This window comes from Strigops habroptila, chromosome 15 (assembly GCF_004027225.2).
Source record: "Strigops habroptila isolate Jane chromosome 15, bStrHab1.2.pri, whole genome shotgun sequence".
Classification (NCBI taxonomy): domain Eukaryota; kingdom Metazoa; phylum Chordata; class Aves; order Psittaciformes; family Psittacidae; genus Strigops; species Strigops habroptila.
In genome coordinates, this window is record NC_044291.2 from 9,413,566 (window position 1) to 9,438,673 (window position 25,108).

General features: G+C 50.0%; 2 protein-coding genes across 4 annotated transcripts in view; both read right to left on the reverse strand.

The window, feature by feature from the left end:
- The window catches only part of LOC115617202 (collagen alpha-1(I) chain-like), an 87,345-nt gene extending 68,997 nt beyond the window's left edge, over nucleotides 1-18,348 (reverse strand). For all 3 annotated transcript variants that reach the window (XM_030507430.1, XM_030507429.1, XM_030507431.1), the window contains exon 1: nucleotides 18,248-18,348. In XM_030507430.1, coding sequence (XP_030363290.1) covers nucleotides 18,248-18,344 — 97 coding nt within the window. In that variant the 5' untranslated portion in view covers nucleotides 18,345-18,348. The remainder of the gene's footprint in view (nucleotides 1-18,247) is intronic.
- A 1,278-nt stretch (nucleotides 18,349-19,626) lies between these two features.
- The window catches only part of CACNA1B (calcium voltage-gated channel subunit alpha1 B), a 310,494-nt gene continuing 305,012 nt past the window's right edge, over nucleotides 19,627-25,108 (reverse strand). Inside the window, exon 50 of the mRNA XM_030507166.1 lies at nucleotides 19,627-20,127. Within this exon, the coding sequence (XP_030363026.1) occupies nucleotides 20,026-20,127 (102 nt within the window). The 3' untranslated portion in view covers nucleotides 19,627-20,025. The remainder of the gene's footprint in view (nucleotides 20,128-25,108) is intronic.

A 25,108-nucleotide genomic window follows, 5' to 3' on the forward strand; every position in this document is an offset into this window, starting at 1 on the left:
CGGGATGTGGAGATCTCCACCTCTGTTTTCTCCCCAGGGCTCAAAATCCTCTTCCTCCCTGTGAAAAGTACCTTGTCCAAAGGCTGACTCGCATCCATCCCTGTATCTTCTAATGCTGCACCGGAGCATCCTACCTGCTAATAATAATTTCCCAGCTCAAATTAAGTTTCCCTTTCTCTCCATTTCTTTACTAACCTAGAGAATTTCCCAGGGAGAAAACCAGAATTACTTATGCTGCAAAACCCAGAGGAAAATCTCTCTTTTCCCACCAAACCCCAGTTTTTTGAGCCTTTATCGTTCATCACAAGTAAAGCTGAAGAAGGCCGAGGTCACACACTCTCACCCATTCATGCTGCCTCTGCACAGCCCAGCTCAGATCAGTGTCAATTTGGGAAGAGCCTCAGACACGGGGTTGATGAGTCTTGTTTTAACAGCAGGGATGTAAAATTGAATGTGCTCTTCATTCCTCCCGCTGCCTTTGAGTGGGGGAAAACACATCCGTTAGAGAGGCACCGCTTCCCTCAACAGATGACATGGGGAAAATGCTGGATTTGGGATGTGGGGGAGGTCTCAGGGTTAAATGAAATTGCTGGGAAGAAATCAGTGTCAAACAGAAAACTTTCCCCATGTTTAAGCAAAAAAAAAAAAGATGAAAAAGTGAGTCATTTTGAGTTAGCCCAGAAATGACAAGTCTCAGCTCTGTCTGGGGAGGAGTTATCTCTTGCTTATCGTCCTTAATTCAGTATAAGTTAACTTTAGTTAACTGAAACACAGCAAACTGTTCTGAAACTGAAAATTGAACTTAGTTTTTAAACCTCTGAGATGTCATGACATCCCCCCCCCAAAAAAACCCAACCAACAAACCAAGAGCTTTCTTTGTAAAACACAGGAAAACCAGCTGTTTTGATGGGTTTGAATTCCACTCCCACTTCCCAGTTTGAAGTTATTCACCTGACCAGACCCAGGTTCACAAGCTCCATCCACCTCTTTTCTCATCCCATGCACCAAGTGACCGTGCAACACCTCTCTAGTCACAGCTCAAGCTTCAGGCTCCACCCAGTCCACTGCAGTCCATCAACAAAGGGAGCCCCATGTCATGGTATTTAGCAGCAAATTGTTGATGGAGCTAAAGAGAAACCCTGGCTGGGGTGTGCGGGTCCTTGAGAAGCTACAGAAGCAGCTTTGCTCAACTGCAGAAAGAGCTACAAAAGCAACAAATCCAGGACCTTGCTTCAAACACACCAGCAAACGTCACCCGGAGATGTCACAATCTCCTGATCATTGCACCACGCTTTGAGCTGTCTTTGATATGGCAACTGTTGATGTTACAGGCTTCAAAATAAGACACCTTCTCTCCTACATGCTTAACCCACTTTCAGGTTTGAGATAAGAAGAAAAATGACTCATTCATCCAAGCAGAGCAACATGCATCCTTTTTGCTGTGGGAGAGCTTGTTGCCCATCCCTCCTCTTGGCAGTCAACTCTCCTATACAGACAGGGGTGCAAAATGATGCAGCAAGACCTCACCATGCACAACCCCACCAAATAGAGGGGCCTTCTTCGCTCTGTGTATGAGCCAGGGCTTGATCTGCACTAACCCACACATACTGCAGCAATGTTTGTACACTGGTGTTAAGAAAGAGAGATAAAAAGAAGACATAGAGGAGCAATTGGGGTGGGCTGGTTCCTGCTTGGCTCAAGACCTCTCCAAGCAGGGAGGAAGGGACATGGACAGTCCCACGCTGGTTCTGCACATCAGCCAGGCTCTGGTTGTTTTATCAGGCCATTTATCTCAGTTACTTCCAGTCCTATTCTGTTTCCAATCAGCATCCTCTACCCGTTCGGCCTGGGCCCTGTGGGAATTCCAGTAAAAGCCTGAAAGGAATATAAAAAATGAAACAAAAACACATTCAGGGAGATTAAAGTAGGGAAAAAGGCAACAGTGTGCAGTGAAAAGGAGCAGGGTTCATTTCCTTGCATCTTGCTGGGTGGAGAGTACCAGGGGAAGAGCTCGGGTGGGCTCAGAGAAGGGATAGGGCTCCACAAGGACAGCACCAGCTGGGACAGCACCTCCATGCTGCAGCAGCTCTGAGCAAAGGAATTATTTCACTGCTTGGGGAGACATGTGTGTGCTGCACACATAGTCCACAAGCACAGAGCCTGCAAGGCAGAGCACATCTGCCACCACACCAGGAGTCACTGGCACACGCAGGGAGGAGCCCAGGGCCAGGGCATCTCCTTCTTTCAGATTCACAAGTCACGAGCAAATCTAAAAGGATATTACGAGAGATTGCTTGAAAATCAGCTCTGCCACCCTTGCACTTCTTCAAAGATGCAAGTGTGCAATGAGGACTTCCATGCTCCCTATCTCCATCAGAGAGAAGAGCTGAAAAAGGCTTCTTTGGGATAGAATCATAGAATCATCAGGGAATGGCTGGGTTGAAGGGACCTTAAAGCCCATCCAGTTCCAACCCCCTGCCACGGGCAGGGACACCTTCCACTAGAGCAGGTTGCTCCAAGCCCCTGTGTCCAACCTGGCCTTGAACACTGCCAGGGATGGGGCAGCCACAGCTTCTCTGGGCACCCTGTGCCAGCACCTCAGCACCCTCACAGGGAAGAACTTCTGCCTAATGTCTAATCTAAATCTACCCTCTGGCAGGATAACATTAGTCCATGTCCTACCAAGCTGCAGCACAGCAGGTAGCACGGTATATTCACATGTTGTGAACACGGGTTCACGCTATGCTTCTGCAAACTGCTTCTGAAGAGGGAAAATAAACATACATAGAAAATAATAAATAAATAAATAAACCCCACACGAGTTATTTTAAATAGGCTCAGAAAGGCACTTCAGGGAAAACGCCCCAACCATCCCCACTCACTGAGCTTTAGTTACACTGAAGAGCAGTCTTGGACTGTGCAAACTGATGCCTTTCTGGTGACACTAAGCCAGAAGAAGTACTCTGGAGGACATTTAATGCTCTTCAACATGGAGAGTATCCTGTGGACTGAAAATCCAAGATGAGTCTAAGGTAAAACCCGCAGAGCCTGTATAGAGTGGACACAGGGGACTTGGACCTGCTGCTCTGCAGATCTGCTTTTGGTAGAGCACACTACCTGCTGACACAGACCAAGACTTACTGCTTCAGCTGCTGGACTCATTAACAGCTCTGAATCTCTCTTTAATTAAACTTCCTGAGCCTCAGAGCTATAATAAAAGCTTGGAAAACCTGGCTGCCAATGATCCAAGCACGGAAAGTTAAATGCAAAGGTTCAGAGGTGACTCTTTTAAAACTTCATTTCTTTTTTTAAGCCAGGAGTTTCTTATCCCATCCAGAAAACTGGATTTGGCCCATCTCCACCCCTAGGAGGAAGCCATTGTCTATGTGCCAGCCCTAATGAAAGCTTCCATCTCCCCACAGCACTATAACCATGTTGGTCTTGCTAGCCCCATGGCAGTGCTCGTGATGGTCTCTGCTCTCTCCTGCCCAACCCCAACTCCTCCGCCCTGACAGCAGCAAACACACTCATAAGTTGGCCCCAGAGATGCAAGATGTAGGAAATCACATCTGCAATGAACCATCCGAGAGAGACATGCTTCACCTTTCCCTGCAGAGACATCTGAGACTGGTTCTGGGTGAGGAACAGTCCCAGGAGACTCCCCCTCCCAGCTCACAGCAGTTGCCAAGGTCAATATCCAGCCTCTCTCCACCCAAACCACCACCGCCAGGGCTCCCAGCTGCCCCTTGTGCAGCACCATCCATGGGAAGCCTCTCAGGGACCTCCTGTGGGTGGATGAATCATCCCCAACACCCCAGAACCACCCATGGAAGAGGGGGAACCTCTTTACCCTTTCTGCCTGCATTGGCAGGAGAGGAGCACACCACGCCCAGGGGAGAAGTATCTGCATATCTTTGTGTTTGGTTTCGAAGGTCAGACCACACGACATCATAGCTGCTGGAGGCATCAGGAAGGGATTAACCACAACTAGCTGGTTTCCCCTTTGAAATGGCTCCTAAAGGAGAACTGTTGATCTCCCTGGTTGGGAGCCTGGCATATACAGGAACCAAGAGCTCTGGCTCACTCTTCGCAGGTTGGAGTCATTCTGGATCACTCCTTGTGCTGTGACAGTCCGACCCTTGATAACTTCCAATGCATCCAACAAGCCCTACCACCGGATGCAGGGGCCAGCCCTCTTCTCTTCTCTAGGTCTCTTCTAGGGGACCCCTTTTAGAGGCAGGGTCTCCCCATCACTAGCCAGGCACCACTGCAGGGCTGCAAACACGTCCCAGAAGGGTGAAGGGACAATGGAGCCAAACCCCAGGTTGTGTACTATCTCTGCAGCCCCACATGCCTGCCAGATGCTGCATGTTTTGGGAGGAGGGGAGGAGAGGTTGGAGGTCAAGGTCACAAGCGATGCCTGACATGGTTTTTTGTGAAGGGGCCGTGCAGGGGGAGAGGGAGCAGAGAGGAAATACCAGCCTGTGCATGTAAAAACCATCCCAGGTGGGTTTCACGGTCATGTCTGCACGTGTTTGGCTCAGGAGAGGCAGGAAGCTGCAAGGCAAGGGTGTCCCTCAGCTAAAATGAAGGGCTGGGAGAAGCTGGAGCAGCACAACACGTGAGGGATGCTCCTTCCTACATCACTTCAATGCCTCCAGGAGCCGTAACTGCCCAGTTTAGGATCAGCCTCCAGCTATTGATGTTCCCCCTCTCCTCCTTCCCTTCTCTATCAGAATGAAATGCTGCTTTGGGATTGCAATTCCCACATCAACAAGGCTTGGAGCTCACTCTGTGCCCTGAGACCTCCTGGAGTGTGTCAGCCCTGTCTCCCTTTCCCTTTGCCTTTTCAAGTATCAGCTCCTTGTATTTGAAAGGAGAAAGCTGCAGTCTCTGATGTAATCCCAGACACTTCTTTCCAAGGCTCAAGATCACATTAAACTAAACCAGACTGTGCAGATCAGAAATAAGAGCCCAAGCACAAAGGAACAGTTTGGGAAATGCCACTCACACCTCTGCAGGAAAACCATCACAAGGCAGCACTCATCTCCAGGTGACCCTGGAGACATGACCTTGATCTAGATGGACCTGCTTGGAGCAGAAGCTGCATTCCGTGACCTCCACAAGTTTCTTCCAATGTGAATTATGCTGTGACAATCTCCCACTCCTGGATGTGGGAGATAAACCTCCCCTACACCTCCTGCCGCTGCGTGTGATGTTAAACAGACTTGCAGTATCTCAACAGCCATAAAACTGGATTTCTCACCAGCCCAGCTCTTCCTGAAAGCAGGAGGCAACTACCCCGGTAACACCAGGAGTGCTGCTGGGGCACAGTCACACTCTGCCCACCCAGCATCACGGCTGCTTTGTGTATTTAAGACATCAAAATATAAGATCCAGATCATTAAAGCACAAGAAGCAAAGACATGACTTCCAAGCACTGCCTGGGATAAACTAACTGTGCCTGGGATAAACAGGACATTTTTGCTGCTTTGATTTAAATTTGGGTCACTTCTGCTCAATCAGCATCCATCAAATGGTCACTGAGCATTACTGAAAGGGTGCTCAGGCATTGGAACAGGCTGCCCAGGGCAGGGCTGGAGTCACCATCCCCACAAGTGTTCACACACCGTGTAGATGAGGCCCTCAGTGCCATGGGTTAGTGGTGGCCTTGGCAGTGCTGGGGCACGGTTGGACTTGATGATGCACTTAAAGGTCTTTTCCAACCTGATTGATTCTAAGATTCTATGGGATCTGCTCCTATTCATGCATTTTCAAGCCAGAAAAAACCCAAACCACTGCAATCTGGTGTCGAAGGATATCTCCAGTTTAATTCCTAGTTTAAGACCAACAGCTGTGGCTGAATTTGGAAAAATATCTGTCCCTTTTGGAAAAACATCTGGATTTCGAGTCCTCTCAGCAACCAAAGCTCTACCACAACCCAATCTTGGGGTAGGCCAGCAGCGAGTTAAATCATATATACAATGAACATACGGGTTGTTACAGCCAACGTGGGAGATGACAATTAAAATCAACAGAGCTGTGGAAGAAAATTAACAGCACTTTTACTAGAGAACATGTAGGATTCCCAGAAGTCCACTCATTTGGAGAGGAAAACCATGGGCAAGGCACTATAAAATGAATCCAATAATAAGGATTCAGGAAACTGCCTGCCGCAAGCAGCCTGATCTCCTCTTTAGAAAGACCCACCAGAAGAAGTTTTTGCTCAAAAGCAAGTTTAGACCTTAAAGGCTTTACCCTGCAAAGGAGGTAAGCATCATGGACGTCTGCTCCTAAAGCATGGTATGAGTTTTGCAAGACCTGCCCAGTGCAAGCAGAGCGACTATTGCTTCCCTTGAGACTCAGCATGCAGGTAGATGGATGCAGTTTTGGTTCATCCTTCATCTGGCGTGAGCAGCTCATCCCTGAGGCTGGGAGCAGCTCAGGGGTGGGCAGCCATCCCTGGAGTCCCACTTACCATCCAGGTTCATGGAACAGGAGCAAGCACTGACCCCCTGGCAATGGTGGCATCTGATTTAGAGCCACTGAAGCTCTAAAGCTTCAGCCCCAAGGGATCTGATGCCCAGAGCTGGTGCAAGCTGTATGGCAATTAGAAAACACCTGGTTGTGAACTGCAGCTTGGGGGGATTAAATACTTATCCTCATGCATTTCTCACCAGGAAGGAGCACCGTTCTCCTCTGTACCAGCCCCCGGAGCAGCTCTGAGGCAGCTTTTGTCTCTGCAATGCATCCATTCCTGCAGCACAGCACATCAGCAACAAGGCTGGGGGTGATTTCCAGCTGCCTTTTTTTGCTGCCTATGGAGCATGAGAAGGCTGAGCACAGGACCTGCAACCTGCCCCAGGCTGAAATCTTGCTCAAACACTCCTGTGTGAGGAACTCAGGCTTTTTCCTCCTATACGAGTACTAAACCTTGATGTTATCAACACGAAAGAGGAACAAATTGTGCAGGTTTTCATTGAGTTGTGGTAATGAGCTCAGGCTTGAGCTTGGGTTTGCCGTGAGGCCACAAGGCAGAAACACAATCCGTGAAATGAAACCAAACCCCTCCATGTGCTGCCGGGAATGAAAGTCCCTGCACCAGTCACCCAGCCCTGGAAGCCAGTGAAACGCTGCAATCACCTGATTACAGTCATAGAATTCCTGCAAAATCTTGGGAGCCACACCACAGAGCAGCTCTGTGCTGGTGCTGGCTGCATTCAAACGTGTTTGAGAATCCATGGGGAAAACACTAGAGAGGCACCTAGAACAGAGGCAAGGGCAGGAGATCTCAAGTGATGCAGCACAGCAAGGCCACCCGGTCAAAGAGTGTTCTTTAACTCACTCAAATTCTATGTACAGTGTGTGCATCCACTGATTTTCTCTCTTTCTCCATCTTTCTTCTCAGCTCACTTTAAACTCCACACCCTGCATCCTCTAGTCACTGGCCAAGACAAGGAAGACCATGTGGCACAAGGGAGACTGGGTCCTCCATTGAGCCTCCTCTCACTTCTCTCATCCAAAATCTTTCTGTTTGACACCCTCAATATTAAAAATTCAAAATGCTTTGGTAAAAGAAAAAGGGATAAAACACACAGGAGTTGTTTAAAAGCTGCTCACACAAAGCTTACTGCCAAAAAACAAGATGCAACTTCAAACCCTCTCTGTATCATTAATCATCTCACTACAGGACATCTCACCCAGCCCCCGCCACCAAAACTAAGCATTTCCACAGGCAAACCTAGTTTAACTGATCCATTCCAGGACTTCAGAACAATATTAATAATGTATCTGTGTCAAACTCAAGTTTTCCCTCCTGCGCAGCAGATCCTGCGTTGGATGGTAACTCGTTTAACCTGCCTCTTTAATCAAGCACTTCCCACTCCCAATGGAAGCTGCCATTGAAAATATGGCTATAAACAAAGGCTCCACATCAGAAAAGAAGAAAAAGTAATAAGAAAATTTACCTCTTTCCCTCTGAACAGCCATACTTAACCTATAACGTGTGCTCATACTCTATCTTAAGCATACACACACTGAGTAGCTAGTACAGAGGCACAGAAATGCCTCAAAACACATCAGGTCTAGGTCCCATGTGGAGCTGTACAGACAGAGAATCCCAGCCTGGTTTGTGTTGGAAGGGTGCTTAAAGCTCCTCCAGCTCCAACCCCCTGCCACGGGCAGGGACACCTTCCACTAGAGCAGGTTGCTCCAAGCCCCTGTGTCCAACCTGGCCTTGAACACTGCCAGGGATGGGGCAGCCACAGCTTCTCTGGGCACCCTGTGCCAGCGCCTCAGCACCCTCACAGGGAAGAACTTCAGTTGCTGCTTTGAGCAACCCAGTCTAGTGGAAGGTGTTGGCTGTGATTCTGTGATTTAATGGAACATAATCTATTGCCTGGCTGCATTTTGTCTCACAAAGAGATGTCAGCCCAGAGCCATCACAGAAAGAGTAAAGGGACGTATCTCTCTATCATCACTCCCTGCTTTACAGGTGGAAACCACAGGCAGAGAAACACAGCAGCTACCACAGAGCCATGGTGGAGCAAGGAAACCAGGGAGCCCCAGCCCTGCTCTGTGTCACAGCCACCCAATCCCACTGCTTACCACTTCAGTCCTGGCTTCAAAGCCTATGGACATTTCATTTCCCAGGAATCACCCATCTTGAAGTTAGTTATTGCATGTGAAGCCCCTCCACCAGCCAATTCGTGCACAGGAAGAGCACTCAGTGCTGGGGCACCAGACATCAAGCAACCAGACCTTTCCCCACCCAGGAAAAGGCTCAGGGATACTGAGCCAGCTTCTCCCACCAAAACCATCCTGATGAGCTGATGTGAAAGATCCCAGACCCTGCTCTACACCAAACCATCTTCCCCCATGCTCTCCTGGTTTTTATTCCCAGCAATAAGCAGTTGGGGCTGGCTGTAGCAATAAGCATCAGCTGTATCCTCCTCCACAGCTGCCTGTAGTATAGAGCAGAGTTTATCCCTGCATCTGCCATGGATGAGTTTGGGATTGAAGTGCTTTAACATGTCTCTTCGATACGTTACCTACCTGCTTCTCCTATTTCTCCAAGTCCTGATGGAAATATTTTGTCTATTTCAGTGTATCAACTTAGTGTACATCCATGTTCTGCAAGTAGAGAAGCATCTCTGCATAATGCTAGTTGTGAGGGTACTCAGATTTAATGAATAAAAGTTAAATAACTTTCTCTAGGGTTTTTTCTTTTAAGAAAATAGAAACTGTTATTTGAATGATTTTCAAAGACCACAAATAATTGAGAAAACTAATAAATTTAGCTTTCTTTTACACTCTGGTGAAAGCAACAAAAATCAACTGGTTTCCCTGGGCTAAATCTGTTTGACTTGTGCCCAAACCCCTACATTTTCCCCACAGCAGCTTTACGAGGGGATGAAGTCTGCACAGCTGCCATATGGAGCCATTAAACACAACCAGGGACACCAGGTATTGCAGCAGCAGGTCCCATCTCCAGTGCTGGGTCCCCACTGCTGAGCTGAGCTCTCAAGTGAACATAAATGCAGATTATGGGATCCTTAGAGCTGGATACAAGGCTCAGTGGACACACCACAATTCACAGCACCCTGGGAATGGGCTCACATCCCATGGGAACTTGCCTCAGCCTCACTCCACATCTCTGTTCTTGGCAGCAGCATCTCCTGCCTGCATGTTTTGGTGGCAGGAAGGTTACCGTGCCATTGAATGGCAAATTCACAGCCCCTGGGAAAAGCACCCCCAGGAATTCCCCAAAGTGGTGTTGTGAGACTTACAAGAGCTCCAATGGTGAGATTTTCCTACATAACATTTTCCCCTTAGAAAAAGATGTAGCTTTTCCACTGAGAAAACAGAAATAGAGTATTTCTGCATGCCAGTTCAACCACAGTAAAAACAGTTCCAGCCTGGGTGGTATCAAACCCCCTCTCTTCAGGGGCTGTTTTGCCCTGCTTTGCTTCTCCCTCCCTGTCCCAGTCAAGCAGGGGAGTAGAGTAGGATCATTAATCTCAGGATCTAATGCAGCTCCACAAGATGACGGTCAATACCGAGCTCCCTCCAAATGAAATATGATGGTCCATTTCCACTCAAATTGTTTTACTTGGGAAGAATGTCAGAATTCCTTCTTTTTTTTTAATGCAAAATACCTCAGTGAACTGCCTGGCTATTTTAAACATCCCTATTTCAGTTTGGTTTGGTTTATTTACCAGCAGGTTTTCTCTGCTCTGAGCCAAGTCGGATGGGGCAGGGGTGTTCCAGTGTCTGGTTGTCAAGGCAAGGGCAACTCCCCCAGGCTGGGATTCCTCATGTTCACTGGAGTTTGTGGAGCATCAGAGGCTGGTGCCAGGCTGGGAGGGCTGAGCTTCCATTGGCCCCAGCTGCCCCAAAGGGTGAGCTTTGAAATACTGCTGCAGCTGCCTGCAGAAGGCGCTTCATAGAATCCCAGCCTGGTTTGTGTTGGAAGGGACCTTAAAGCTAATCCAGTTCCAACCCTCTGCCACGGGCAGGGACACCTTCCACTAGAGCAGGTTGCTCCAAGTCCCTGTGTCCAACCTGGCCTTGAACACTGCCAGGGATGGGGCAGCCACAGCTTCTCTGGGCACCCTGTGCCAGCGCCTCAGCACCATTGCAAGGAAGAACTTCTGCCTTATATCCAACCTAAATCTCCCCTGTTCCAGTTTAAACCCATCACCCCTTGTCCTGTTCCTACAGTCCCTGATGAAGAGTCCCTCTCCGGCATCCCTGTGGTCCCCTTCAGACACTGGAAGCTGCTCTGAGGTCTCCACGCAGCTTTTCTTCTCCAGGCTGAACAGCCCCAACTTTCTCAGCTTGTCTAGAAAAGAAATCCTCCTTATCACAGCAAATCCTGATGCTTATTCCTGCACAGCTGCTGCAACCCATCTATGAAACCACTGCAGCAAATCCAGTGAAACAGACTGGTGACTGCAGGGCAAGGGGCTGCTGTGTTCCCCCAGCCAGCACCAAGGCCATGGGGCACCCTTGTCCCCACCAGGATGGGGATCAGCACAGTGTGACCTGACGTGGCCTTTAACCCCGCATGAACTACACTGCTGGGAGGGATGGGGATCCAGGCAAAGTTCCACGTGGGTAATTAGTGCTGCACTAATTGCCATGGCTGTGGGACAGAGCCCCACTGTCAAGGTTGAGGTGCCCTAAACAGAAGCTGATTTTTGTCACTGCATTGCTCTTTTGAGTTCCTGGAGTGGGAAAAGCTGGGGAGGAGAGTGCTGAAGTCTAAGAGAGGTTTTATTCTTAACGGATGGCCACAAGAGAGCAAAGCTGCTCAGCTCTGGCACAGGGGCTGCAGGTTGAATTAAGCCTTTGCACAATGTGGGAACAGTGGGGATAAGGAATCCCTTTGCCAGCAGCTGGCAACCAGGAAGCGCTTCCCTCTGCCAGTGTCACCATGTGCCGCCAGCGAAGCAGAGCCCACAGCAGCACCAGGTCTCACCTCACTGCTGCACCCCACAGCACAGCCAAGGATGCTCGGCCTCTCGCTGAGCTCTCCCGCGCTCGCTGTGTGATGTGAAGGAGGAGACAGACCCAGCCTTGCCAACCTGGTTTGCTTAAATATAGGGAACAAAGCACCAAAAAGAGTAATTTAAACCTTGCTGTGTGGTGGTGGGTTGGGGTAAAGAGCCATCTGCTCTCTTTTTCAATGAAAGGAATGAGGTTTCTGTGCTCACATCTGTCCCCAAAACGCTGATGGGGCTGACAGAGAGCTCCTTTCCCTGCCTGCCTTGACAAGATCTGCAGCACCAGCATCCCTGCAGCCCTCCCAGATGCCTGCGCATCCCCGTGCCCTGCACAGCCAAGTCTCAACCCTGGACCCAGCTGGGAGCGCAAGGAACAAGCACCCAGCATCCAACAGTCCCCACAAGCCACCCGATACCCACCAGCTCTCCAAAGGGGCTCCTCTGCTTTCCTTCCCAAACGAGCATCAAACTAAACCAAACCCCAGAGGAGCGAATGATCTTGTAAGCCACAGTGATGAGGAAAGCGGGCTCCTGTCCTCGGAGACTGAGCCATAACCATTCACAGCTACTGGTAGTGGTACCACAGCCAGCATCCCTTGCCCACACAGGCTTAACACCAGCCCCACAATGACTGCAGGGCTTGTGAGAGCGAAGATTGATGTCATGTGTGTGTAATTATATATAGCGCATACTGAACATACACAAAGAGCTCTGGCTTCCTCAGCAGGGGTGGAACGATGCTACGTCAGCTCCTGCGGCGCAGCCGGGACCTCAACCAGGAGCAGATGGTGGCTCCTCCTGAAAGGAATTAGTAGGCTTTGGGGAGCCTGCCCCAAGGCAAGGTGTGGGGAGAGCCACTCCGAGCTGCTTCTCGCACCAAACCCTGTGTCCGCCCCCATGGACCCCTCCACCTCACTGGAGGCAAACCTCAAACCAGCTTAGCTTGGGCTTGAGCAGCTTACGGGCACCAGGCTTTGCAGAAAGGCTTCTGTCAGTATTTCGACAGGGGCAGGCACTGGTTTAGGTGTAACAGCACACAGCTCCGTTCAAACTGTTCATTTTAATGCAGGTGTGATGGATGTACCATGTAGCTCAGCTCCCTCATAGGTTTATGTGATTGTAAGCCTGCAGCATGCAGAATATCCACTAGATATCTCTCTAGAAAAATCTTCCCCTAAGGAACAGCACTTAGTCACCCTTGAAACTCTTTTCCCAGCACACCAGAATTTAAATGTGATGATTTCCACCTATTACAGGCAAAAAAACAGAGCTGCAAACAGCACCAGTATCCCTGGCTGGAGGGCAGGAAGGAGCATTTCAGTCCTTGTTTGCTCTGCACAGTGGCACATATGGTGACATGGGCTGCTGAGTGCCAGAGCCAGCCCAGGGCAGGATCCAGACCTGCTGGCACAGAGAGAGTGGACACTTAAACAATCAACAGGGAGAGAAAGATTTTCGGAAATGAGGCTCGGTACGGCCCATTGCTCATGGAAAGATTTAAGATTTTATAACTTGGTCTAATCAGGAAGGATTTCTTATGGGGATGCTGCCAGACTTCAAGTTTGTGCTCCAGCTTACAGGAATACAAATGCCAAATGAGGAGAAGGACTTGGGGGTGTTGGGTGATGAGAAGCTCCCCAGGACCCAGCTTCAGTGTGTGCTTGAGCCCAGAACCCCCGCTGTGTGCTGGGTTGCACCCCCAGAGCATGAGCAGCGGGTCAGGGAGGGGATCCTGCCCCTCTGCTGCGCTCTGGGGAGACCCCCCCTGCAGTCCTGATCCAGCTCTGGGGCAACAGCACAAGAGGGACGTGGAGCTGCTGGAGCGAGTCCAGAGGAGGCCCCGGAGCTGCTGCGAGGGCTGGAGCAGCTCTGCTCTGGAGCCAGGCTGAGAGAGCTGGGCTGGGGCAGCCTGGAGAAGAGAAGGCTCCTGAAGGGGAGACCTTAGAGCAGCTCCAGTGCCTAAAGGGGCTCCAGGAAACCTGGAGAGGGGCTTTGGACAAGGGATGTAGGGACAGGCCAAGGGGAATGGCTTTAACCTGCCAGAGGGGAGATTGAGATGAGCTCTGAGGCAGAAGCTCTTCCCTGTGAGGGTGCTGAGGCGCTGGCACAGGGTGCCCAGAGAAGCTGTGGCTGCCCCATCCCTGGCAGTGTTCAAGGCCAGGTTGGACACAGGGGCTTGGAGCAACCAGCTCTAGTGGAAGGTGTCCCTGCCCGTGGTAGAGGGTCGGGACTGGGTGAGCTTTAAGGTCCCTCCCAACACAAACCAGGCTGGGATTCTATTACCACCCATCTGACCACCTCCCCTTCCCCAGGGTTGCAGCCCTGCAGCAGCCCCACATCCATCTTCCTGCCCCCTTTGGAGGGACCCACAGCACAACAATCCCAGGCTGATTCTCCCCTCCATCCTCTGGTGCACAAAACCTCGGTTAAGAGGAGCACATGAAGGCCCTCTGTGATAAAAGCTGCATTGTACGGATACACTGGTGGGCTCTGTCTTGGGGTCCTGTGACTCCTGCAAGCCCCAAAGCTTTAGTAGTTCATTCTCTGCCTTCATGGGGGCAAAGAGCTGCAGGGGAAGGCTGCACAGATGCTCTCTGTGATGGGGACAAAGGCAGTGACCCCTGTATTTATCCCAATTTATAATGCACAATTTAGGGTCTTGGAGGGGGGAGGAGGAGGAAGAATAATACCCTATAATTGCCTAATTGAGGACTCCATAGTAATGTGCCTGCACTGGAGGGTCTAACGGAGATGACATGAAGAGTCCAAATCTGGTATTTCTGGATTTTTAAGCAATTTGCCTTGAAATCAGTGAAGATTACCATCCTTTTGTAACCTTTATATACACACACATGCACACACACGAATGTGAGCTTTATCACATAAAACATATGCTACTGTGCAAACACAAACATCATTAACATCACCATTTATGTCTGATTTTTGCTTATTTACATTAGGTTAGATGCTTTGTTTACCAAGTCCATGTACACATCTTAATTACAAGCACACCATAGCATGAGCCACCAGATTTGAGGAGCCTTGCGGCACAACTCCACATGTTACAGTACCAGACGTCCAGGAGGAGCCTACTCTTAGCAAGCCTAGAGCAAGAAATACCATGTGCAGGAGCCAAGCATTGCATTTTCAGATGCTCCCCTTAATTAAGCAGGTTTTAAGTGGGTGACTCAAAGCTTTAATTACTGGCAAATTGTTCATGCACGTTCATTTGTGGGTCACATTCCCAGACGGGGGGTTCTGGGTTGATTTGGAGAGGTTTGTGTCATGCAGGGCCAGGTTGCAGTTCTCCACTTTATAGAGGGAAAAGCCAGCTCCTGGGAGCCCCGAAGCCACTGGATTCCTGCTACACCAAGGTGGTTTCCCACTTTCTTCTCTTTCTTAACCCTGGAAAGGTGTTGTGAGCTCAGCAAAGCTCTGGAGACACCAATATTGTGCACACTGGTGCTGGCACATCATGGGACACGGAGAGGAGATGCTCAGGGTTTACCTGCTCTAGTGGAAGGTGTCCCTGCCCATGGCAGGGGGTTGGAACTGGAGGAGCTTTAAGGTCCCTTCCAACACAAACCAGTCTGTGGTTCTGTGGATCAGAAAGGGCTTGTATAACCCCACAGCAACCCAAATTCATAGAGAACTGGTGCCAGTAGCACCTTTCCCCCACCATCACAGACCCACAGTGCTGCGAGGGGCTCACTCAGAGATAGTTACAGCTCAAGCCATGAGAAATAGGTGCACATTCAATAATTCAGCCTTGGGAAGGGGCCACCTGGGGCGTTGCCCACCCCACACATGCCAGCTTACACCCCGTTTACACCCAGCTTACCCAGCAGCGGTGGCCATGGGGAGCTCAGCTCCCACCAGTGGCCTTAGAACACCCCTACAAATCAACCTCTCCATCATCTCCAGCTTGCTGCTCTGGGTAACGTGTGGATTATGGCTCAAGCGAAGGATTTGATTCGGTGCAAACACTGTTTGCTTTAAGGGCATGGATGTGCTCGGAGAGATCAGTGCTCACAGAGTACAGGACACCAGGAATCCCCATTCCCAGCATGCTGGAGCCAATTCTCACCCATTCCTGGCACTCCAGCCCTCCCGAGATCATCAGCGAGCAGCCTTTGGTAACAGCTACAAATCCAACAAACCTGACAGCCCAGCTCCCTCCCAGATAGATTCACCTCCTGCTTTTACAACCCAAAGCCCCCACTGGGGTTTATGAACTTAGAAACTGAGCTCTCCCAAGCTTGAGCCATGCAAACCGCTCTTCCAACCTGACAAAAGGCAGAAGATGGAGTTGCCTCCATGACAGCAACATTGCAGAAATCATAGATCATCACAGCCTGGTTTGTGCTAGAAGAGACCTTAGAGCTCATCCAGTTCCAACCCCCTGCCATGGGCAGCGACACCTTCCACTAGGGCAACTTGCTCCAAGCCCCATCCAGCCTGGCCTTGAACACTTAATGCCAAGTGTTTGCTACCCCAACCCAAGCAGAGAATCAGGAGGCATCAACAACTCACTGAATCCTGACTGAGCTGGAGTGGAGGAAAGATATGGATCCTAATTTCCTAATGGATCCATCTAAGAAATGGATCCTTATTTCCTTCCAACCCTAAGGTGCCACAAAACCCACACACCATGCCCTGTGCAGAGCAGAGGGAATGTGCAACCTCAGCAAGGTCTCACCAGCTTTAAACACCAGCTCTGCCTCAAGTCATCCTCTGCTCTCCTCTGGCACTCACTCGCCACTTCAGTTATTCCCCACTTGACCCAGGCTCAGCAGCAAAGCCCCTGGTCAGCCACAGGAATACCACAGGCCAATGCTCCAACTTGCAGAGCCAAGCCCAGCTCTCAGAAGCCCAGCTTCTCAGGAAGCCCAGCCAACTCTGCAATCAGCTGCCTCTCACTCCCATTCCTCTCCTTGATATTGATTGCAGCTGAGCTTCATAGGCTTGCTCAGAGCAGATCTGCACCATCAGTAGGGACTGGCTGAAGAACAAGAGCTTCAACTCCCAAGAACTGTCTTGTTTTAAGCCAAAGCCTGATAAACCCCCATGTTTGGAGGACCATGCCCCATTTGCCAGCAGGATCTACAATAAAACCTGCCTAAGCTCATGGCCTTTGCCAGCCTGGGCAGCAGTGATCAAAGGGTAAAGTCAGATATCTGGATAATGCTCAGTCAAATCCTCCTCAGGGCTGCTCTGTGACCCAAAGGATGTAAAAACATCTAACAGGCATAAAGCTTCCTCATGCTGGTAGAACCGACTGGTACCTCCAGCTCTTCCCTTCCCTGCCGTGCCTGGCTGCAGACACCCCTCTCTGCCCTCTCCCTTCTCCCCACACAGCCCACCACCCTCACTGGAGTTAGCATTCCCAAATTCCTCAGTTCAACCCCAATCTTATACCTTATCCCACTTGGATTTTGCTCCAGATTCAGCCTCTGGAATGCAATTCCCAGCTCAGTTTCCCAGGCTGTGAACTGCCTTGTTTCCAAGCCAAGGCTCAAGTGGAGTTAAGCTCTACTGAGATAAATAAGTGGTTTCCCTCTCAGACACACATTCCCACCAATGCAGCTCTATTGAGGCTTCCAGCACACTCAAACACACATGGTTTGGGCCGGGGTTTGCACAGGAGCATGGGGTCGCCTCCTTGGGTGTGTTAGCACAATGTAAATGCAGTAATGAATGTCTTAGAAACGGTGCTTCTTTCAAAATAAACATCCCTTTTTATAGGCACTTTATTATTCACCGTCCCCCACACAGCCCATCTCTTCCCAGTGAAAAGTCCTAGTCTGTGCACCAAACTTTGGAAGCAGCTTGGTTGGGGTTTCATGAGCAAATCAGTCCTGAGCCCTGTTTTACCGTTTGAGGGGCCTGGGCCCCACTGTGTCCATCCCAGGGGATCAGGAGGGAGGGAGCAGGCCAGGGGCTTCTGCACCAGGAAGCATAGGATTTGGCAATCCCAAAAGTTTCAAGACAAGTTTCAGAACAAATTTGAGGGCATTCACTCAGTCACCAGCAGCAGAGGGACACAGAGACATGCTGCAGTGTCCCGGCACAAGAACAACTCCAGCCGTGGTGCACCCAAGCACACGATCACAGAACCACAGAACCAACCAGGCTGGAAAAGACCTTTAAGCTCATCAAGTCCAACCGTTCCCCAGCACTGCCAAGGCCACCACTAACCCATGGCACTGAGGCCTCGGCTACACGGGGTGTGAACACTTGCAGGGACGGTGACTCCAGCACTGCCCTGGACAGCCTGTTCCAATGCCTGAGCACCCTTTGGGGAAGGAATTGTTCCTTATCTCCATCTAAACCTTCCTTGGTGCAGCTTGAGGCCGTTTCCTCTTGTCCCATCCCTTGTTCCTTGGGAGAAGAGACCAGCCACCTCTTTGATCCATAACGTTGTATTACACACCAGAGAACCCAATCACAAGTCCCGGCAAGTCCGGCTGCTCGTCTCCTGCATGGGGCGAGCCCCGGCACCCTTGCCCACACCGACACCCCCCCCAAAAAGAGTCCTTCCTTCCCTGCCAGACCCCCGCTCCGCTCGCCGGGTCCCGGCAGCCCGCGAGGGGGGATGCCCCTCTCCTGTGGGGGGGATGCTTTTCCATCCTCACAGCACACACGTGGCCGCCCCCCGTACCGGGGTACCGCCGTACCGAGCACTCCGAACCCTCTTCTCCCATGGGTCCCCCCCATCGGTGCGGCGGTGCCGTCCCTACCTGCGTGCAGCCCGGAGCCCGGCTCAGGGGGCTCCAGCCCCGCGGGGCACAGCGGGAGGGCGCAGAGCAGCGCCACCGCCAGCGCCCCGCAGCGCATCGTGCGCCCGGCGCCGGCCCCGCCGCATCCCGGCCCGGCCCCGCCGCCGCCGCCGCCGCCGCCGCCGCCGCCGCCGCGCCCGCCCCGCTCCGCCCCGGCCCGCCCGCGCTGCGGGGACCCCCGCACCCTGCTCGGGGTGGGGAGCACCCCTTACCCCCGCCCCTTCCCCAGGCTGCTGCGGGACCAGCGCTGCAGGGGTTAATGTGTGTGTGTCCCTTCCATCAGCCCAAGTCAGAAGCGCTTCCAACGCCCCCCGGCCCTGCAGGGCTTGAAGAGGGGCTCCCCCCCAGCGGAGCTGTACGGGTTAATACAGACGCACACGGACACACACCCGCTTGTATCGGGTGTTGCAGCGGTTAATACACCATCCCCCCCACCCCCCCGCGATGTGCTGGTTCGGCCTCCACAGGTAAAGGAGACACCCCCCACCCCCCAAATAAAAGTTGGTGCAAGTGTTTTTTCGGGGTGTCTTCCCCCCAGAGCTGTGTCCCAGGGATGTGGTACATGAGAGGTGGGAGCAGAGGGTGCCTGATGCTGCTCCCACTGGGTTATGGGGTAATGGCAGCCTCACACTGTAGCATTTTAGGTGGAGTGAGGGACTCCAGTTCCGCTGTTAGAGCTGTACTGGCCCCCTGGGTTTAATCTCTGCTCCCCTTGCCCTGAGCCGGGGCCAGTTCAACCCCTTCTTGGCATTACATGGGTTACATCGTGATTCAGCCAGGCCCTGCCCAGCTCTCCCAGCACTGCAGCCTCCTCTGGAGCATCCAGCATCCCGGTGGAAGGTGTTTGCAGACAGGAACCCCAGCAGTGAGTTTCCCCAGTCACCATCCCAGCCAGCCCCACACCAGTGCTGCCCCATGGCAGACCCTGCTCTCTGCTACACGCTCAGCTCTCTGGTGTCACCAGTGGCATGGACCCTGTCGTCGTGGCCACAAGGAGCAGGCAGGCTCACTTCCTGTCTGTGCTGGTATTTTCTTTGCAGCAATCACCCAGAGAACCCCAAAAATACAGGCTGCTTCAGCGAGGAGCAGCCAGACCTGCCTGTGGGTGAATGTCACCTGGCTGTCACTTTGCTCATCCAACGCCACGCCACGCTGTGGGAAATGAGGCTTCTGAAGCTCCTCTCTTGAATTCCTTGATTTTGGGGAGCTGTGAGCCCAGCGGGGCGCAAAACATGCCACTCTCACCCCTCTCTGCCCATTTCAAGACCCTTCATTCCTCTGACACACACTGGCTCATTGCCAAGGAAATGAAGGTCAGAGACACTCAAGGAGTCATTTGCTTCGTCTAGAGGCCTTTATTTGTTGAGAACATGTGACAGGGGTTTGGCTTTTCCTTTCTCAGGTGTCGCTGAATCCCATTGACTTCCACAGCGGTGACCTCCTGCCCCAGCAGTGCATCTCCTGTCACATCTCTGGGCTTTGTCCTGCTGGAGGATTCTCAACTGTCATCCTTTCACAGACCACAGGCTGCAGGAGGAGGCTTTTTAGGTGGGTCACCTGCAGAACGAAGTCTTTTAAACACTCTTCACTCGATGAGGAGGAAAAAAACACCTTGGCAAAGGCATTCGTTTATTGGGCCATAGTCCTGTTGGCTCAGCTCAGCAGCATCTTTTTGAACACGCTCTCATTTTGCTGAATCCAGTAACACCACCATATCCACTCCCCTCCTCATCCTCTTCCTACACCCCTGTGGGTATTCCAGACTCTCGTGCAGGAGCTGCTGGACAAGGACCGTGCCTCCTCCTCTTCCTCTGCTTGTGCCGTGTGGAGCTGAGGAAAGGCTGCCAGAGACAGAGAAATAATAAAACCAGACACAGACAAAGCCAGTGCTGGGATATTCTGTTTCAGAGCAATGACAGAAAGTGGAGATGAGGATAAAATGAATAAATTATGGTTACTGATACTGTTTGCTTTGAATTAACACAGCTCTGCTCCATCAGCACGTCCCAGGCTTCCTCCGCAGGTGAAGGGCTCTATTCCGGTGTTCCCATCGGTTCCCTTGGGAGCTGCTTTGCTCAGCCCTCTCTTCCCAAACAGCCTCAGCAGCTCCTTCATGCCGAGTTACTCACCTCAGACTTCACCCCACAAACATTTGCACAGCCTTATCAGAGCCACCCTTCTGCACCAGAGCTCCTTACAGCTACCCCCACATCAGCCCCCACCTCTCACCAGCTCTGTTACTGCACATTGCCTTTGAATTCTCTCCAATGAACCAAAGTATCTGCTACTGAGATGCCCAGTTGCCAGTGTCACCTCACTGGCACCCTCCTGAGAGCCTGTGGGTGTAGAAAAATCACACGTCAGTGATTTAAAATAGGCAGAATAACCTGCAGGAGCTCAGGACACCTTGTCCTTGCTTCTGCACTCACTTGCTGGGTGACCTGGGCAATATAATCCCCTTGAGGTGGCTCAGTTTACTTTTTAAATCACATGAAGATGCAAAACTTGCCTCTTCTGCAAAATATGCTGAGGGACAGTGTTGAGGCTCATTGTTGTGGCCAGGTACTTTCTGATATGGTGCTTTCTGCACCCAGCAAATACCAGGAGATCGACTTAGGGCTGACCAGGGATGAATTCATCACCTTGGAGGAGCCTGTGGGCACTGTCTGCAAATGTGACTGGGCTAGGGAATCAGGCAGATGACGCTGGGTTTTCATGCTCCAGGGAGTACAAAAGGTACCCAAGCACCTTGAGCTCCAGTGTGCTCAGTGTCTCATCCTGAGTTTTCTGCATCCTAAGACAAATATTGCAAGGAATGACCCTCCAAGATTGGCAAGGGGAGATGAATCAGCCTTTTCCCATTGTTTTGTTTCCCTATGAAGTCGGAAAATCCTGAAAATGCTACCACCTAATGGTAAAACAAGGAGTGGGGGTGCTGTCCTTGGGAATGTCAATCCAGATTTTATCCATAAGGCTGGGAGTGGAGTAAAGGAAAGGGAAATGTAGCGGTCTGTGCTAGCAAGATGTGCCCCTGAGGGAAAGAGGCAGCAGCTCACAGCAGCTTTGCATGAAGAGCTTCACACTGGTCATGAGAACCAGTTATATATAATAAAATAAAGCCATTTTGTGGAGTTCGATTGGATTCAAACTGGAGTGAAGCACAACCAGGTGGTTCAGCTCCAGTGTCTTGGATGTAGGAGATGCTTTGTGTCTGGATTCCGCCTGCTCCTTCACCCCAGGATCCCTTCAGGCGATCCCTGGAGAAGCCGATGGGCACATTGATGCCTTAGTCTTGTGGACCAATAGAATAAAACTGAGATAAGGAGAAAGGGAAGGGAAAGGAAGGGAAGGGAAGGGAAGGGAAGGGAAGGGAAGGGAAGGGAAGGGAAGGGAAGGGAAAAGAAAATGAAAGAAGAAAAGAAAAGAAAGAAAGGAAAGGAAAGGAAAGGAAAGGGAAAAGAAAAGAAAGAAAGAAAAGAAAAGAAAAGAAAAAAGAAAAGAAAAGAAAAGAAAAGAAAAGAAAAGAAGAGAAGAGAAGAGAAGAGAAGAGAAGAGAAGAAAAGAAAAGAAAAGAAAAGAAAAGAAAAGAAAAGAAAAGAAAAGAAAAGAAAAGAAAAGAAAAGAAAAGAAAAGAAAAGAAAAGAAAAGAAAAGAAAAGAGAAAAGAAAAGAGAAAAGAAAAGAGAAAAGAAAAAAGAAAAGAAAAGAGAAAAGGAAAGGAAAGAAAGGAAAGGAAAGGAAAGGAAATGAAAGGAAAGGAAAGGAAAGGAAAGGAAAGGAAAGGAAAGGAAAGGAAAGGAAAGGAAAGGAAAGGAAAGGGAAAAGAAAACAAAAGAAGAAAAGAAAGGAAAGGAAAGGAAAGGAAGGAAAGGAAAGGAAAGGAAAGGAAAGGAAAGGAAAGGAAAGGAAAGGAAAGGGAAAAGAAAACAAAAGAAGAAAAGAAAGGAAAGGAAAGGAAAGGAAAGGAAAGGAAAGGAAAGGAAAGGAAAGGAAAGGAAAGGAAAGGAAAGGAAAGGAAAGGAAAGGAAAGGAAAGGAAAGGAAAGGAAAGGAAAGGAAAGGAAAGGAAAGGAAAGGAAAGGAAAGAAAAGAAAAGAAAAGAAAAGAAAAGATAAGAAAAGAAAAGAAAAGAAAAGAAAAGAAAAGAAAAGAAAAGAAAAGAAAGAAAAGAAGAAAGAAAGGAAGAAAGAAAGGAAGAAAGGAAGAAAGGAAGAGAGAGAGAAAGAAATAAAGGAAGAAAGGAAGAAAGGAAGAGAGAGAGAAAGAGGGAGGGAGGGAGGAAAGAAGGGAGGGAGGGAGGGAGGGAGGGAGGGAGGCAGGAAGGAAGGAAGGAAGGAAGGAAGGAAGGAAGGAAGGAAGGAAGGAAGGAAGGAAGGAAGGAAGGAAGGAAGGAGAGAGAGAGAAAGAGAGAAAGAAAGAGAGAGAGAGAAAGAGAGAGAGAGAGAGACACAGAGACAGACAAAGACAGACAGAAAGACAAAGACAGAAAGCAAGCCAGAAAGAAAGCAAGCAAGCAAGCAAGAAAGCAAGAAGGCTAAGGCTGCCAAAAGGCTTTCAGGATTTGAAAACACATTCAGGGTTGTAAACTCATTTTGGAGGTCCTCTGTGATACACATCTGGTGGGGAGAGATTGCTCATCTCATCCTCCAGGCAGATTCCAGCTCCCCAGATGGTTAAGTCAATGCCATGGGGGTCTCCGCTGAAGTCAGGACACACACTGATTCTCAAATTTTGTGCCGCTTTTCAAACCTTCCCTTGTCCACTGCTCAGATGCATTCAGAAATCTCATATTTGGGATAGCTCAAAACTGTAATAAAATCCCTATTCTTCTCCCTAATGGTCCACTGGCATCCCACCCCAGAAACCCAAACCCTGCACTACATACCAGCCTACAAGGCAAGGAAAGTTCTGCTCCAAACTTGTTTGATCTCAAGCAAAACCATTTTCTTCCTATGTTACAGCCTGGCGTGGTGATCAGGAAGTGAAGGACCTTTTCCTTGCATTTCACACAACACCTGAAGCTCAGGGGGGACCTTGGGTGGTCTCATTACAGAAAAGATGCATCAAGAGAGAAGAAGAAGAGTTGAATACTACAGTAGACCTTGTGCTTTGAAGAGTACTGAAAAATGCAGCAGTATGACGGTCCTCCCTTCAGCAGGGCTCTACAGCTGCCATTCATTTTCCTCAATACCTTTTGGAGAGTTTTTGGCATTCAAAGACATTGAAGTGTCACACCAGCAGACCCTGATGAAGAAGGTGCACACAGTGGGTTTTTCTACTCCTGGTAGGAAATGAGGGTGGTTCTCCAGTTATCCAAAGAAATGAAAAGTTCCTTCCTTGTGTACCAACAGCCCTTGGGTTTTTCTTAGAATCCCAGCCTGGTTTGGGTTGGAAGGGACCTTAAAGCTCATCCAGTTCCAACCCCCTGCCATGGGCAGGGACACCTTCCACTAGACCAGGTTACTCGAAGTCCCATCCAACCTGACCTGTCCAACCTTCTTCTGCTCAGCGCAAGCCGTGGGAGTAGAAACATCAAGGTACGATCAATAAGTAGTAGTAGTAGTAGTATTCTTTTTTCTACAAGTGCTACACCCTGGACACATGGCACCTCCTGACACCAATCCAACCCCATGTGCTACTCATTTCCGTGCCCAAGCCTACCTGAGGAAGCACCAAGAATGCTTGTTGGGAGTAGGGCTACGAAGGGCTAATGCTAAAGAGAGCTACATGACCAATAGTTTTGCACATCAACAACAACCACCTGGAAGGAATCAACCACTGCCAGGCTTCCTTTGTAATCCTCAACTTATGTGATTTTGCTGCCTATTGGACTCCAGGGCCTGTAATCATAGAATTACAGACTCAGAGAATGGTTGTGTTGTAAGGGACCTTAAAGCTCCTCCAGTTCCAACCGCTGCCACGGGCAGGGACACCTTCCACTAGAGCAGGTTGCTCCAAGCCCCTGTGTCCAGCCTGGCCTTCAACACTGCCAGGGATGGGGCAGCCACAGCTTCTCTGGGCACCCTGTGCCAGCGCCTCAGCACCCTCACAGGGAACAACTTCTGCCTTAGATCTAACCTGAACTTCCCCTGTTTCAGTTTTAACCCATCACCCCTTGTCCTATCACTACAGCCCTTGATGAAGGTCCCTCTCCAGTGCCCTTGTAGCCCCCTTTAGATACTGGAAGGCTCCTCTGGTAAGATAGCTATGATAATACATAATCTCCACGCTGGCTCCACACTGCAAAGGCAAATCTGCAAACACCTCTCTACTCAGACCCAGCATCTGTGAAGCCTCTATGGAAACACACTGAAGAGGTGGCAAATTTCTTCCAGCATCCCAATTTGGACTCAACTAGAGCCAGTGATCTCACGGGCTCTCCCTCAATAGGGTGTCCAGGCCAAGCTGCCTCCCATGGCACTGGCCGGGCTCAGGATGGGGTGTCCCTGTCACCATGCACACTGCACACACCGTCTTGGAATTGGTCAGTTGGTTTTTTTTTGCTAAGTTTTTATTTTAATTCAAGGACTTTGCTTCATACAAAATGTAATTGTAGAAACAACTGCAGAATTCAAAGTTTGGCTGATAAATATTACTCAGGCAGCAAACTAGGCAATCACAGAACCTTTTTTTTCTTTGTTTTGTTTTTTCCCCCTTTTTTTTTTTTGGGTAAAGTTCCACTTGTGTTGCATGGTTGGAACTTTCATCGTTTTTAACACTGTTTTTTTAAATATAAAGTTTTGCAACAAACCCCCAATTTATATCAAATATAATTAAAAATTAACAACTGATGAATACATTGTATCAAAAAAGTACGAAGATAA